Consider the following 17,361-nt stretch of genomic DNA (forward strand, 5'->3'; position numbering starts at 1 on the left):
AATAGAGTCAACAGATTCTTGGCAAAGGTGCAAAGACAAATCAATGAAGAAAAGGTAGTCTTTTCAACACATGGTGCTAAAGCATCTAGACATCCATATGCACAAAAATAAACTTTGAGGGACACTTGGATGGCTCAGTTGGTGAAACATGTGACTCTTGATTTTGGGGTTGTGAATTTGAGCCCCACCTTGGGTATTGAGATTACTTGAAAATAAATTTTTTTTTTTTTTTTAAAAAACAGGGGCACCTGGGTGGCTCAGTGGGTTAAAGCTTCTGCCTTCGGCTCAGGTCATGGTCTCAGGGTCCTGGGATTGAGCCCCGCATCAGACTCTCTGCTCAGCAGGGAGCCTGCTTCCCCGTCTCTCTCTGCCTGCCTCTCTGCCTACTTGTGATCTCTCTCTCTGTCAAAGAAATCAAATCTTTAAAAAAAAAAAATTAAAAATAAAGTTCAAAATTATAAAATAAATAGGGGCAACTGGGTGGCTCAGCTGGTTAGGCATCTGCCTTTGGCTTGGGTCATGGTATGGAGGTCCTGGGTATAAGGCCTGGACCCAGCTCCCTGCTTGGTGGGGAACCTGCTTTTCCCTTTCCCTCTGTTGTGTGCACACGCACTCTTACTCTGTCTCAAATGGGTGGATACAATCTTTAAAAAAAAAAAAAAAAGTAAAAAGTAAAAGTAGACTTTGACTAATAGCTTATATAAAAATGAATGCAAAATGGATCATATTGATAAATTTAAAGCCTATAATGCTTCTAGAATAAAATATAGGGGAAAGTCTTTAACAACAGAAGCAGTATCTATAAAAGACAAAATTTATAAATTAAATTATATCAAAATGAAAACTTATTTTCTAAAAGATATTGTAAAGAGATGAAAAGAAAGCCACAGACTGGCAGAAAATATTTTTAAGTCACATATCTGACAAAGGATTTGTATCCAGAAAATACAAAGAACTCTTGGGGCACCTGGATGGCTCAGGTCTTGATCTCACAGTCCTGGGATCAAGCCTTGCATCAGGCTCTACACTCAGCTGGAGTCTGCTTGAGGATTCCCTCTTGCCCTCTCCCTCTTCCCCTCCCCGCCCCGGCCCTCATGTGTGCTCTCTATAACATAAAAATAAATTAGAAAAATGAAGAACTTTTCACAGCTCAACAGTAAGAAAATAACCTAATAAACATTGAACGAAAGGTCTAAACAGACACATCCCGCCAAAATACACATGGTTAATAAACATGTAAAAAGATGTTCAACGTTATCAGTTTTTAGGGAAATACAAATTAAGACCACAGTGAGATGCCACTGTATGCTTATTAAAAAGACTTAGAAATAAAGATGAACTGAAAGAAATATAGGCAATGCCAAGTACTAATAAGTATGTGGAGCAATTGGAAATCTCATTAATTGCTGGTAGGAATATAAAATGGTCTTGTCACTGTGGAAAATGGTTTGGCAGTTTTTTTTGTTTTTTTTGTTTTTTGTTTTTTTAAAGATTTTATTTATTTATTTGACAGAGAGATCACAAGCAGGCAGAGAGGCAGGCAGAGAGAGAGGAGGAAGCAGGCTCCCCGCTGAGCAGAGAGCCCGATGCGGGGCTCGATCCCAGGACTCTGAGATCATGACCTGAGCCGAAGGCAGCAGCTTAACCCACTGAGCCACCCAGGCGCCCCTGGTTTGGCAGTTTTTAAATGAAGTTAAACATACTATTATCATATGATCCAGCATTCCCACTCCTAAATATTAATCCAAGAGAAATGAAAACTCAGGTTCACACAGAAAAACTAAACATGAATGTTTAATGGTCATGTTATTCATAATTGCGAGAAATTGCAGTCTACTTCAGTGTACATGCCACAAAGAGTCAAGTTTACCTGTTTATTAAATATTCATTAATTTAAAAAAATTTTTTTTCAAAAGACTTTTTAATTTATTCATTTGAGAGAGACAGAGTGAGGAAGAACACAGCAGGGGGAGGGGCAGAGAGAGAAGGAGAAGCAGACTCCCTGCTGAGCAGGGTGTCTTATGTAGGGCTCAGTCCCAGGACCCTGGGATCATGACCTGAGTTGAAGGCACATGCTTAACTGACTGAGCCACCGAGGTGCCCCAGTTCATTAATTTTCATTAAAAAATAAAACAGGGGCACCTGGGTGGCTCAGTGGGTTAAGGCCTCTGCCTTCGGCTCAGGTTATGATTCCAGGGTCTTGGGATCGAGCCCTGTTCGGGCTCTCTGCTCAGCAGGGAGTCTGCTTCCCTTCCTCTCTCTCTGCCTGCCTCTCTGCCTACTTGTGATCTCTCTCTGTCAAATAAATAAATAAAATCTTTAAAGAATATATTTTAAAAATAAAAAAAATAAAAAATAAAACACACACACACAAACTATGAGGGGAAAATAGAAATGGACTACTGACTATAACAAATGAACCTAACTGTATTATAAATGAATAACATAAACACACAGAAATGGGTAAGAGAGAAAAGAAGTAATCTGAAATGATTTTGGAAACGGTGTTTTGGCTGAATAAGGCTGAAGACAAAAAGAACTCTAGTTACTTTGTTACTCATAAGGATATAGTTCAGCAATTCTGAAACTATATAGTAGATGTGAATAAATAAGTAATAAGTGTATTGTAGATAATGAGAGCCAGTTTTCTTAACTGTCCAAGAAGGCAGTTAGAAATAAGGAAAAGGGGAAGGTTAGATAATAACCCTGTGGTTTTAGATTAGTGTTGTGAAGGTATTAGTAGGAACTTACTTTCTCTCACATATCACAGATGGTTGGGGGGGGGAATATATATATATATATAAAGAAGAGAAATTCCTTTTGTTAAATGTAGAATGACTAAGGGAAATAATTATTGCAACCAAGATTGTCTGATATATGCTAAAATTAGTAGGCTAAAATTTGAGGAGGAAGAGGATATATGCATAATCTCAAGTGTACCCCCAAAGATATTTATTAATTGAAATGGAAAAATCAGTGAAGATGCCTGGCAGACTGCCTTTATCAAGTGATCAAGGTTAATAGCACCAGTGTCGACATCACATACCCCTCTCTGATGTGACACTGAGGGCATACCATTTTTGTGTTTTTTTTATTTTAAAAGTGCTAAATTTAAATCATGAGGAAATAAACTCAAATTGGGTACTCTTCAGAAGTGTCAAAGTCATAAAAGAAAGGCTGAGGAATTGTCACACAGTGGAAGAGACTAAGGTGATGTGATAACCAAGCAATGTAGGATCCTGGAACAGAAAAAAGTTATTAGTGGAAAAATTGGTAACTTCAAATAAAGCCTTAATTTAGTTAATAGTTAATAATTTTACTAATGTTAATTTGTTAGTTTTGATAATGGTACTGCATTATGCAAGATATTAACATTAAAGGAAGCTGGGTGAAGGGTATATGGTAACTGTACTATTTTCGCAACATTTCTGTAAGTCTGTAATTATTTCAAAGTTTAAAAAAAAAAAAAGCTCATTAGTAACCAGAAATAGACTTTTTCCCAAAAAAGAAAAAAGGGAAGTGTCTGTTGACTTTTTTTCCTTTAGAGAAATAAGTACTTCGTAAACAAAAGGTTCCAGGAGAAAAAATTGGTAGCTAAAGAAACATGTTTATTGTTTTAAAGATTGTGAATTTAAAACAAGCCAATGAACTATTATTCTAAAGCTATAAAACATCTCTAAGAATTCCTTTCTTAATCTGTAGGGGAAAAACTCCACTCACATTCTTTATTTCTTTTTCTATTAAAATTACCCCCCCACACAACAAATATTATACAGATGTTTAATATCTTGGCATATTATGGATTTTGTTTGTTTTTAGTGGGCACCTTTGGAATCAAACCACAATTTAAAATATTTCCCTAGGGGGACGCCTGGGTGGCTCAGTTGGTTGAGCGGCTGCCTTCTGCTCAGGTCATGATCCCAGCGTCCTGGGATTGAGTCCCACACCGGGTTCCTTGCTCAGCAGGGAGCCTGCTTCTCCCTCTGCCTCTGCCTGCCACTCTATCTGCCTGTGCTCACTCTCTCTGACAAATAAATAAATAAAATCTTTAAAATATATATATATATATTTCCCTAGAGAAAATGTATTTCGAATTCTTAACAAGTTGAACTTTTGGTATTAACCCAAAATTCCATTTGTAAATTAGACACAAAAAGAATAAAGAATATAATAAAAACTCCATCTGTAATTTCACTACCCAAGGACAGCTATAATTAACACTTAGGTATATGTCCTTGAAGAATCTTGTTATGTACATATGCTGTATGTGTGCGTTTGTTGTTGCTCGCATTTGTTTGATTTCCAGATTGGACATAAAATAAAGGAAGAGGGACCTAGAAAATGTTTCAAATTAACCTTTTTTTTGGTATTACAGTTTTGTCTGAGTTTATGTTTGTCCTTTCTCCATTTAAACTAGTGTGGAGAAATACAGAACAGAGGGAAAATATACCTAGAATCTTAGAATTGGGCCAATTAGAAGAACCACACTGAGGGGGCTCCTGGTGGCTCAGTCAGTTTTGCATCTGACCTCAGCTCAGGTCATGATCTCGGGGTCCTGGGCTCGAGCCCCACTTTGGGCTCTGCTCTGGAGTCTTACTTGTCTCTCTCCCTCTTTCCCTAACCCCACTCATGCTCTCCCTGTGTCTCTCTCTCTCAAATAAATAAAATCTTAAAAGAAAAGAAACGCATTGAGAAAATCCTGACATATAGCCCATTCATTGTGCTGGTAGTATCTTTTAAATTTACTGCTTTTATTGAATGCAGTTTATGTATAGTAAATAGACTAATACTTAGTGTATAGTTTGATGAAATTAGATAAATTATGCTCACATAGAATCAAGAAATTGAGATACAGAATGATGGTAGTTGTGGTGGGGAATGGAATGGAAGAGATAGAGAATGGAATGTTACTTGTTTGAATTTACCTTTTGGGTAGTAAGTATTTTATATATTTAAAAATTAAAATTTGGGGCGCCTGGGTAGCTCAGTGGGTTAACACCTCTGCCTTCGGCTCAGGTCATGATCCCAGGGTCCTGGGATCGAGCCCCGCATCGGGCTCTCTGCTCAGAGGGGAGCCTGCTTCCTCCTCTCTCTCTGCCTGCCTCTCTGCCTACTTGTGATCTCTGTCAAATAAATGAATAAAATCTTTAAAAAATTTTTTTAATTAAAACTTAATCAGTTTATATGGGGTTTATGTCAGAGGCAAATAGGAACAGTGACTCCAACTGTATTCCAGATATAACCACATTGGAGGAAAGAATAGAACTAATACAAGTAACTTTTGTACATAATATTTTAACTGTATACCCTCAGTCTGGGAGAAGGAAACTGCAGACAGATCTTCAACTCTTTAATACATTTGTTTCATATTGGTATGGGTGTGACAATTCTGGAAATATGTGTTAAAGGATTGAGCAATGAATAATATTGATATTATATAGAGTTAGGATCCTGACTATGAAAGAAGAGAAATATGGATTCAGGGAAGGTAAGGAACAACCCTGTGGGATTCGATAGATTATATCTCCCCCTGCTTATATATATGGTTATATCCCTCCCCCCATATATCTCCTTTCTCTGTTACAAGATTGCCACTGCAGTGACACCTCAATATCAGTGAGCACACAGATTTTGAATTCCTCACTAAAGGGAACAAGAGCTCCTTGGAGTAATGGCTCATTCTATTTCAGGGACAGGGAACATTAAAAGATAAGCCTTGGAACATCTTGTGCCAGAAAGTTAAAAAGTGCTTTAGGGGGGAAAAAAAAAAAAAAAGAAAAAGAAAGGAAGAAAAAAAAAAAGTTGGGGTCTGTTAAAAGGACACTACAGCCAGATTGAGGGGCTCCCACTGGCCAAATCCTGGAATATAAGAATCAGTATAAAAATGGTAATGGATTGTATAGCCTATTGAATAAAATAGGAATCCATTTTATCCATGACAGATGACAGATGAATGGATGGATAAAAAGGGAGGGCTTTTTCTCATAATAGAAGGCAGACTGTTAAATGTGAAGGGAATGGTGGAGTTGAAAAAAAAAATCAGCATCTTATAATCATCATAGTGAAGATTGGGTCTAGAACATTCAGTGGTTGCTAAATCTAGAGGGAAACTTTGATGAGCAGGATGTTTTCATGGTTTGGAAGTATCTCTTCACAGATTACTTGTTAGATATAAGGTAGGAAACAGTAACTATAACTATATACATTGGAAAAGAACAGACAGTGCCTTGAGGAGGTGATGAAAATTAGTAACCTCAGGGAGGAGCAGACAAACATTTTGTTCCTATAGATAGATACCCTGAAAAGGACAATATCACTCTTGTAGTATTTTGGCCAAGAATGTATAACCAGAATCTAATACTGAAAGAATGCCAGACAAACACAAATTTAGTAACATTCTATGAAATACCACTGTATAGTCTTCAGTGTCATGTATAGTCTTCAGTGTAATGTAACAGTGTCATGAAAGACAAAGGTTAAGGAATTGTTCTAGATTAGAGGAGAACAACAAGACATGATAACAAAGTACATGTGATCCCGAAGGGAGGGAAGAACATGTTTGTAGACATTATATATTTTTATTCTTTTTAGATGTAATCTGCAAGGGTATCTCATTTTAATTTTGTCATTTAATTTTAATGTAACATTACTAATAAGTTTGGATTTTAATAAATTCTAATCAATTTCTAATTTAACTATTTTGTTAATTTATTTTTAATAAATTATTATTTATTTAATAAATTACTTATTTGATAGAGGGAGAGGGAGTGGCAGGGGCAGTGGCAGGGAGAGGGAGAGGGAGAAGCAGGCTTCCCACTGAGGAGGAAGTGAAGCAGGCCTTGATCCCAGAACCCTGGGATCACGACCTGAGCCGAAGGCAGATGCTGTAATGTAAGTTAGAGTGCCTAGCTGGCTTAGTCGGTTAAGTGTCTGCCTGGGATCGAGCCCTGCATCTGGCTCCCTCCTCAGTGGAGAGCCTGCTCCTCCTTCTCCCTCTGCCTGCCGCTGTCCCCACTTGTTCTCTCTCTCTCTTTGTCTTTGTCAAATAAATAAATAAAATCTTTCCTTTTTTTTTTCAAAGATTTTATTTATTTATTTGACAGACAGAGATCACAAGTAGGCAGAGAAGCAGGCAGAGAGAGAGAGAGAAGCAGGCTCCCTGCCAAGCAGGGACCCAGATGCGGGGCTTGATCCCAGGACTCTGGGATCATGACCTGAACCGAAGGCAGAGGCTTTAACCACTGAGCCACCTAGGTGCCCAATAAAATCTTTTTAAAAAAGAAACATTTTTTAGAAGATTTTGTAGTAATAGTAGAGTTTTCCTCTGTAATTTCCACCCAGTTCCCCTCATGTTAACATTTTATATAACTGTGTAACATGGTTTGGTCAACATTATATTTATCAAAACCAAGAAATCAACATTGATCAAATGATACTCTAAATCTATGTACTCTACTCAGAATTTTCCAGTTTTTCCATTCTCTCTTTTCTGTTCAGGAGTCTAATCCAGAAACTTGCATTACATTTAATATACCCACTTTTGGGGTCCCTGGGTGGCTCAGTCAGTTACACATCTGCCTTCGGCTCAGGTCATGATCTCAGGGTCCTGGGATTGAGCCACACATCGGGCTCTCTGCTTGGTGGGGAGCCTGCTTTCCCCTCTCTCTCTGCCTGCCTGTCTACTTGTGATCTCTCTCTCTGCCTGTGTCAAATAAACAAATAAAAGCTTTAAAAAAAAAAAAAAGATTTACTCTTTCTCATAAAATTAAAAATATACCCACTTTAATTAATTAACTAATTAATTAATTCTTAGAGATAAAGGTAGGGGAGACCCTTAGGGTCTATACTAGGCACTTCCAATGTACCCAGTTTTAAATCAGGCTTTGTCTTAAGCCTAATTAAAAGTTCATCTGGTGGTACACCTGGGTGGCTCATTCAGTAAGGCAGTCCACTCTTGGTTTCAGCTCAGGTCATGATCTTCGGGTTGTGGGATTCAACTCCATGAGGGGCTCCACCCTCAGCAGGGAGTATGCTTGGAATTCTCTCTCTTCCTCTCCCTCTGCCCCACCAACTCATGCTCTCTCTCTCCCTCAAAATAAATCAGGAAGGAAGGAGGGAGGTAGGGAAAGGAAGGAAGGAAAAGAGAGAAAGAAAATGGCCATTTAAAGAAAAAAAAAAAAAAAAACTGCATCTGGGGGCTCCTGGCTGGCTCAGTTGGTTAAGTGTCCTACTATTTGGACTCGGGTCATGATCTCAGGGTCGTGAGGTCAATCCCCCTCCCCGCCCCCACCATGGGGCTCTGTGTTTAGCAAGGAGTCTGCTTAGGATTCTCTCTCCCTTTGCCCCTCCCTGCTTCCCTGCTATGCTTGTATGCTGTCTCTCTCTCTCTCAAATAAATAAATATATTTTAACCTTTTTTTTTTTAAAGATTTTATTTATTTATTTGACAGAGAGAGAGACCACATGTAGGCAGAGAGGCAGGCAGAGAGAAAGTGGGGGGAAGCAGGCTCCTTGCTTATACCAATACCAATACCATATATGAAAATTCAAAATAGATCAAAGATCTAAATGTAACTGTTAAATCTGTAAAACTTCTAGAAGAAAACTAGGGGTAAATCTGCATAACCTTGGTTTTGGCAAAGGATTCTTAGATATCACTCCAAAAACATGAACAACAAAAGAAAAAAATAGGTAAATTAGACTTCATCAAAATAAAAAACTTCCATGTTTCAAAACACTGAAAGACAACCTATAGACTAGGAGAAAATATTTTTAGATCACATATCTGATAATGGCTTTGTCTAGAATATATAAAGAACTCTAACAGCTCAATAGTGAAAAGACAATTTAAAAATGGGCAAAGGATCTGAATTGACATTTCTCCAAAGAAGATGTACAAATGGCCAGGAAGCACAAGAAAAGATGCTTAACATCATGAGTCATGAATTTAAAAAACATTATGCTAGATGAAAGAAGCAAACACAAAAGACCACGTGTTATATGGTTCCATTTATATGAAGTGTCCAGAATGGGCAAATTGGACAGAGAGAGAGAGGGAAGTTGTTGCTTAGGGCTGGAGTGGTGGGGAAAAGGAATAAGAGGGCAATTGTCCAAAGGTATGGGGTTTCTTTCTTTTTTTTTTTTTTTAATAGAGTAAAAAATTTTAATGTAAAATACAAATAAAATTTACCATTTTAACCACTTTTTTAAAGGAATAGTTTGGAGTTTTTGAGGTGATAGGAGTTCTAAAATTGTAGTGATGTTTGCATATATCTTTGTACTAAAAGCTATTAAATTGTACACATTCAAATGTGATTGTATAGAATGTATACTATCTCAATAAAGCTGTTAAAAGAATATTGCTATTAACACCTATTGATTAAAATCAAGGAGCTCACAGATAAGCAGAGAACATTGTGGAAAAATAAATTCATTGAAAAATGCTCAAGCAGGACTTATGTGGCTAGATCCACTTTATCCATTACAACAAGTGGTGCAAGTTTCATTAACCAGTCCACTACTAATTGAAATTGATATGTTATTAGTTGTTCCCAGACACAGTGTTTCTTTTTAAAAAGTTTTGTTTTGAGGGACAACTGGGTGGCTCAGAGGGTTAAGCCTCTGCCTTCGGCTCAGGTCATGATCTCAGGGTCCTGGGATCGAGCCCCACATCAGGCTCTCTGCTTGACAGGGAGCCTGCTTCCCTCTCTCTCTCTCTGCCTGCTTCTCTGCCTACTTGTGATCTCTGTCAAATAAATAAACAAAATCTTAAAAAAAGAGTTTTGTTTTGAGAGAGCGAGCTTTGGGGAAGTGGCATGGAGGGGCAGAGGAGTAGGAGAGAGAGACTCCCATGCAGGCTCCATGGCCAGCACAGAGCCCAACACAGCCTGGCTCGATATCCCCCCCCTGAGATCATGCCATAAGCCAAAGTCAAGAGTTGGAAGCTTAACCAACTGAGCTACCCAGATGCCCCTAAGAAGTTTTTTAAAGCAACTGGTAGAGGTATAACTTACATATGTACTATTTTTTTAACAAGTTTATTGAGATACGAGTTACATTCCATAAGTTCACCAACTTTTTTTTTTTTTTTTTTTTTTTAAAGATTTTATTTATTTATTTGACAGAGAGAAATCACAAGTAGGCAGAGAGGCAGGCAGAGAGAGAGGAGGAAGCAGGCTCCCTGCTGAGCAGAAAGCCCGATGTGGGGCTCGAACCCAGGACCTGGGATCATGACCTGAGCCGAAGGCAGCGGCTTAACCCACTGAGCCACCCAGGCGCCCCAAAGTTCACCAACTTTTAAGTGTACATTTCAATGATTTTTAGTAAATATTATTTATAGTCATCACCATAATCTAATTTTAGAACATTTTAATTTTGGGAAGTCATTGAAGTCTAGACTGAAGATGATTTCTTCCACAGGTGATTTGAGATGGTTCTTACACTTTTACTAACTTATTTTATTTTATTTTTTAAAGATTTTATTTATTTATTTGAGAGAGAGACAGTGAGAGAGAGCATGAGCGAGGAGAAGGTCAGAGGGAGAAGCAGACTCCCCATGGAGCTGGGAGCCCGATGCGGGACTCGATCCCGGAACTCCGGGATCATGACCTGAGCCGAAGGCAGTCGTCCAACCAACTGAGCCACCCAGGCGTCCCTACTAACTTATTTTAAATATTTCACCTATTCTCATGTGTGTTCATGCATGTATGCATATGTGTGTATAGTAAGAGTTTGGCTCTTCTTTTTCAGAGAGGGTTTTTTTTTTTTTTTTTTTTTTTTAAGATTTATTTACTTATTTTAGAGATAGAGCGGGAGGAGAGGGAGAGAGAACCCCAAGCTGACTCCCTAAGTGTGGAGTCCACGCGGGGCTGGATCCCACAACCCTGAGATCATGACCTGAGCCAAAACCCAAGAGTTGATGATTGCTTAACCAACTGCACCACCCAGGTGCTCCTTCCAAAGATTTAATGATCGTATTTCTGTTATATTTTTAATCACTTCGTTTTCAGAATTGCCCCAAAAGTGGTAAATAATTATGGTATATTGTAGCAGTATTAATTCTGATTAGCAGTTGTTTACAATAGACATGATTTGTCATGTTGAGGAATTACCTTTCTAATTGAGGTTTTCTAGGAGTTTGACGTTTCCTGCAACTGAGTACCTTTAGTGTTGGCCCCTTCCTGCATTTTCCATTTATTGAGCGCTGATAAACATGTATTTTTCCTCTCTGACTTTTAATAAAGCCGTGGTAAATAAGGGGCACCTGGATGTCTTAGCCTATCAAGCGTCTGCCTTCTGTTCAGGTCAGGTTGTGAAACCGGGGTCCTGGTGTTCTGGGGTCCAGCCCTATTGGGTTTCTTGCTCACCTGGGAGTCTACTTCTCCCTGTCCCTTTGTCCCTCCTCCTGCTAAGCACTTGAGCACTCTCTCTGTCTCTCCCCCCTCAAGTAAATAAAATCTTTTAAAAATGTGGTAGATGTTTTCCTACTATCCAGATCTTTTGCATTTCTGTGATTATAATATATTTTAGCCAAGTGAAAAATTTATTTTAATGCTTTATAATACTTGGTTTTTAAATTGTATTTAGAAATCTTTTGTCTATATTTTCAAATCAAATTGGTACTATTTTGTACTGTTTGCGAAATTTTAGTTATTGGGTTATACTGCCTTCGTAAAATTAATGGGATAACTTTTTTTACTACTTATATCCTGGAAAGTTCCCCTGGTAAAGCTATTTTCCACTTACAACTATTTTAAAGACAATTGGAATTCTTTTTCAATCTGCCACTGTTGTTTTCCTCACATTTTTTCTTTAGATCGGTTTTAGTAATTTTAACTAGAAAATTGTCCATTTCATTGAGATTTCAAAATTTATTAGCATAGTCTTATATATATATATATTCTAGTCTTGTTTTGTCTCTGTTTATAGTACTATTGAAATTTCTGGGCGCCTGGGTGGCTCAGTGGGTTAAGCCTCTGCCTTTGGCTCAGGTCATGATCTCAGGGTCCTGGGATTGAGCCCCTCATCGGGCTCTCTGCTTAGCAGGGAGCCTGCTTCCCCCTCTCTCTCTGCCTGCCTCTCTGCCTACTTGTAATCTCTGTCTGTTAAATAAATAAATACAATCTTTTAAGAAAATTTCTATATTTTTTCTCTCAACTAAATCACTGAAAGATAAACCTGCTTTTTCTCTCCAGTGTATGAGCTCCTGGATAATTCGATGTTTCATTATATATTTACTCTTTTTTTAAAATGTGTTTTTAGTAGCACTTTTGGTGTCCTTTTTGATATGACAGCTTATAAATGCTTAAATTCTGAGAGAAATAATTGCCTAGATTTAATCTGTTCATTTTAACAATGGTCTTGTTTTTTTTTAGGCACGAGATGTGCGCACCAATGAAGTGGTGGCTATCAAGAAAATGTCTTACAGTGGAAAGCAGTCTACTGAGGTAGGTAAAATGTATGCATTCTTATTCACATATTAGAGAAAGACATGCTATTTTTAAGGGGGTAGATGGGAATCCTTTAAAAAATATACATAAAAAAAAGTATACAAATATTAAGGGTATATCTAAGTGAATTTTCTTTCAGAAACTAAATATGCCCATTAAAGTGTACCTAAAGCCATAAACAGAACATTAATGGCCTCCCAACTTGTGCCCCTAGCTTTTTATTTTTTAGTATATGTGCTGCTGAAGTGAGGTTACTTTTAAAACTGTGGTTTAATATATTACTTTATCTGTATCATAGGGGAATCATCAGTTTTTAAATAAGTAAACTAGAATAAGATATATGTGATAATAGATTCTATTGTATATAGTTTTTTAAAGGTTTAGACATTGTTTAAGGCTTATTTTAAACTTTAATCAATAGGCAGTTATATCTAGTCTAAAAATAGTGTGTAATAATTTGAAAAACAAATTATTGATACTACATTGATATTACTTTAGTTTGCTAACATTCTGATTCTCTTCAGATCATATTTATTGTATAAATTATTTTATGACATGTATTCTTTCTAAATCTAGGATTTTTATACTTTAATTTTTTAAATTATTTTAATTGTGGTAAAATACACACAACAAAATTTATCATCTTAACATCTTTAAATGTACAGTTCAGTGGCATTGAAGCCATTCACATTGTCATGCAATCATCACCACCATTCTTCTCCAGAACTCATTTTATCTTGCAGAATTGAAATTCTATACCCATTAAGCAATAATTCCCCATTCTCTGCATCCTTCACCCTTGGAAATCACCATTCTCATTTCTGTCTCTATGAATTTGATCACTCTAGGTGTCTCATGTAAGTGAAATCATGTAGTATTTGACCTTTTGTGACTGGCTTATTTCACTTAGCATAATGTCCTCAGAATTCATCCATGGTATGGTATGTGTCAGAATTTCCTTCCTTTTTAAGGCCATATAGTGTGTGTGTGTGTGTGAACTACCACACTTTGTTTACCCATCCATTAGGTTGCTACCCTCATTTGGTTATTGTGCTGCTATGAACTGGCTATGTAAATATTTCTTTGAATCTCTGCTTTCAGTAATTTCAGGCATATGGCTAAGATGGAATTGCTGAGTTAGTGTTTAGTTTTTGAAGATTTTGGTTTTCTGCCTTTTTTGGAAGTTCTGTTTTATGGTAAATTTAATTTTTGTGAAGATTGTATTGTGGGTATGGTAACACTATTATGATTATATTACTCTTTCATCATTTTGATACCTAAAATTTTTTCTAAAAATTCCTGAACCTCTAAAAAACTCCATTTCTTATAAGTTCACTCTAATTTTATTTGCCATTCTATAGCACAGCTGTAGGACTAGCTTTCACAGGCAGACTGGTACTGTGTTGGAGTCTATTTGATTAGTTACACCTAAAACAAAGTTTCATTTAGTTTATCATCTTTTCACATCCAATTATTAGTGTCCTTCATGAAAGTCCTTTTTACCTTAAAGAGTACAGGCTTTTGTTTTGTTCTGAGTTTGGTCCCAGAGCATTCAAATTTGAAATTTAAAGCCCATGAAATGTTTTCAGAATTTTGCCTTTTATATTGTACACATTTTATATAAAACACTGTAAACTTATTTTGCTGTATTTTGTTGAGGACTTGTGAAATAAAATAAGAAATATATGATCTTAAAGTTTAGTACAAAATATTTCTTAAAGTTTTCTATTATGCTGGTAGTTTCTGTGCCTTTAGAAATATGGCCCAAGTTAGTAGAAAAGCTTGAAAAAACTAAAACAAGAACAAAAAGCAGATTCCTAATTTCCATCACACATCACTAAGCCTCTAGAATCTTTGAGTATGAATCCAAGGATTTGTAATTTTAGAGTTCCCTGGTTGCCTTTTTTTTTTTTTTCCTTAAGATTTTATTTATTTGTCAGAGAGAGAGCGCACACAAGCAGGCAGAGTGGCAGGGAGAGGCAGAGAGAGAAGCAGGCTCCCTACTGAGCAAGGAGCCCGATGTGGGACTTGATCCCAGGACCCTGGGATGATGACCTGAGCCGAAGGCAGCGGCTTAACCCACTGAGCCACCCAGGCACCCCTCTCTGGTTGCTTCTTAAGAATAACTATGGAGGGGCGCCTGGGTGGCTCAGTGGGTTAAAGCTTCTGCCTTTGGCTCAGGTCATGATCTCAGGGTCCTGGGATCGAGCCCCACATTGGGCTCTCTGCTCCGCAGGGAGCCTGCTTCCCCCCCCCCCCGCTCTCTGCCTGCCTCTCTGCCTACTTGTGATCTCTGTCAAATAAATAAATAAAATCTTAAAAAAAAAAAAAAAAAGAATAACTATGGATATGACATAAGGTTGTCATGGAATAGCTTACAGCCAAAGACTTATCTGTATTTCCTCAAAACCATCAGTGAAGTAAAATATATAAGAAAATGTTTTCATACTGCTTGCTTTTTTCTGTGACCTTTCCTATATAATAACAATTGTTTACTAGCATTTAGAAAGTATGCATTTAGGAATTTAAATCTCAAAGTAATTATTTGAGTTTAAAAAACATAACCTTAATATTTGATAGAACATATAAGCCAAAGACACAATAGGTGACCTATATGACATGTAAATTACATTTTAATAAATCTGCACATAATGGGGAAATTGATGGGACGCCTGGGTGGCCCAGTTGGTTAAGGTTAAGTGTCTGTCTTCAGCCCAGCTCATGATCTCGGAGTCCTGGGGTTGAGCCTACAGTCAGGCTTCCTGCTCAGTGGGGAGCCTGCTTCTCCCTCTCCCTTTGCCTCTCCCCTCCAACTCATACTCCCCTCCTCTCTTTAACTCAAATAAATAAGTAAAATCTTTATTTCTTTTATTTAAATTCATTTAATTAATATAATGTAGTATTGGTTTCAGAGGTACAGGCCTGTGATTCATCAGTCTTATAAAATACCCAGTGCTCATTATATCACATGGCCCTCCTTAATATCCATCACCCAGTTATCCCATCGCTCTACCCATTCCCCTCCAGCACCCTTAGTTTGTTTCCTGTGATTAAGAGTCTCTTACAGTTTGTCTCTCTGGTTTCGTCTTGGTTTATTTTTTCTTCTCTTCCCCTATGATCCTCTGTTTTATTTCTTAAATTCTGCGTATCAGTGAGATCATATGATAATTGTCTTTCTCTGATTCTGATAGACTTATTTCACTTAACATAGTATCCTCTAGTTCTATCCACGTCATTGTGAATGGCAGGATTTCATTTTTTTTTTTTAAGACTTTATTTATTTGCCAGAGAAAGATCACAGTAGGCAGAGAGGCAGGCAGAGAGAGAGAGAGGAAGGGAGGCAGGCTCCCTGCTGAGCAGAGAACCCAATGCGGGGCTCAATCCCAGGATCCTGGGATCATTACCTGAGCTGAAGGCAAAGGCTTTAACCCACTGAGCCACCCAGGTGCCCCAAGATTTCATTTTTTGATGGCTGCATAATAGTCCATTGTGTGTGTGTGTGTGTGTGTGTGTGTGTGTGTGTGTTTACACACCATATCTTCTTTATCCATTCATCTGATGGACATCTGGGTCCATTCCATAATTTGGCTATTGTGAACACTACCATAAACATTGGTGTGCAGGTGCCCCTTCAGATCACTACACTTGTATCTTTGGGGTAAATACCCAGTAGTGCATTTGCTGGGATGTATGGTAGCTCTATTTTCAACTTTTCGAGGAACCTCCATACTGTTTTCCAGAGTGGCAGCATCAGCTTCCATTCCCATCAACAGTGTAGGAGGTTTCCCCTTTTTCTGCATCTTTGCCAATAGCTGTCATTTCCTGACATGTTAATTTTAGAGATCCTGACTGGTATGAAGTGGTATTGCATTGTGGTTTTGATTTGTATTTCCCTGATACCAAGTGATGTTGAGTATTTTTTCATGTGTCTGTTGGCCATTTGTATGTCTTTGGAGAAATGTCTGTTTGTGTCCTCTGCCCATTTCTTGATTGGATTATTTGTTTTTTGGGTACTGAGTTTGGTAAGTTCTTTATAGATTTTGGATACTAAACCTTTATCTGATAAGACATTTGCAAATATCTTCTCCCATTCTGTAGGTTGTCTTTTGGTTTTGTCCACTGTTTGCTTTGGTGTGCAAAAATCTTGATAAGTCCTAATAGTTCGTTTTTACCTTTGTTTCTCTTGCTTTTGGAGATGTGTCTAGCCAGAAGTTACTGTAGCCAAGGTCAAAGAGGTTGCTGGGCCTGTGTTTTCTTACAGAATTTTGATGGATTCCTGTCTCACATTTAGGTCTTCCAGCCATTTTGAGTAAAATCTTAAAAAAAAAAAAAGGGGGGGGGGCCCTGGGTGGCTCAGTGGGTTAAGCCGCTGCCTTCGGCTCAGGTCATGATCTCAGGGTCCTGGGATCGAGGCCCGCATCGGGCTCTCTGCTCAGCAGGGAGCCTGCTTCCCTCTCTCTCTCTCTCTCTGCCTGCCTCTCCGTCTACTTGTGATCTCTCTCTGTCAAATAAATAAATAAAATCTTAAAAAAAAAAAAAAAGTGGGGGGCTGCTTGGGTGGCTCAGTCAGTTAACCATCTGCCTTTGGCTCAAGTCATGATCCCAGAGTCCTGGGATTGAGCCCCATGTCAGGCTCCCTGCTCAGAGAGGGGTCTGCTTCTCCTTCCCCCTGCTCTTGCTCTCTCTCTCACCCCCTCAATAAGTAAGTACTTACAATAAGTTTACTTTACTTACAACAAGTAAAATAGAAAAAAAAAACAAAAAGGGGGAAGTTGAACTAATGGCGAAAAATCACTGTAGTATACAGTTTTCATCAACATGCTTGGTGTGTGATGGTAAAATTTTAATGAGACTCATTGATGATAAATTTTATCAAACTGAAATGTTTCTGCCTTGAATAAAATAACTTTAT

The 17,361-nt window shown here is 37.9% G+C and overlaps 1 protein-coding gene across 2 annotated transcripts in view; it reads left to right on the plus strand.

Annotated features, from left to right (window-relative positions):
• TAOK1 (TAO kinase 1) overlaps positions 1 to 17,361 on the plus strand; it is a 169,847-nt gene that overhangs the window by 82,838 nt on the left and 69,648 nt on the right. For both annotated transcript variants that reach the window (XM_047707229.1, XM_047707228.1), the window contains one exon: positions 12,375 to 12,446. In XM_047707229.1, the coding sequence (XP_047563185.1) occupies positions 12,375 to 12,446 (72 nt within the window). The remainder of the gene's footprint in view (positions 1 to 12,374; positions 12,447 to 17,361) is intronic.

This window comes from Lutra lutra, chromosome 16 (assembly GCF_902655055.1).
Source record: "Lutra lutra chromosome 16, mLutLut1.2, whole genome shotgun sequence".
Lineage (NCBI taxonomy): Eukaryota > Metazoa > Chordata > Mammalia > Carnivora > Mustelidae > Lutra > Lutra lutra.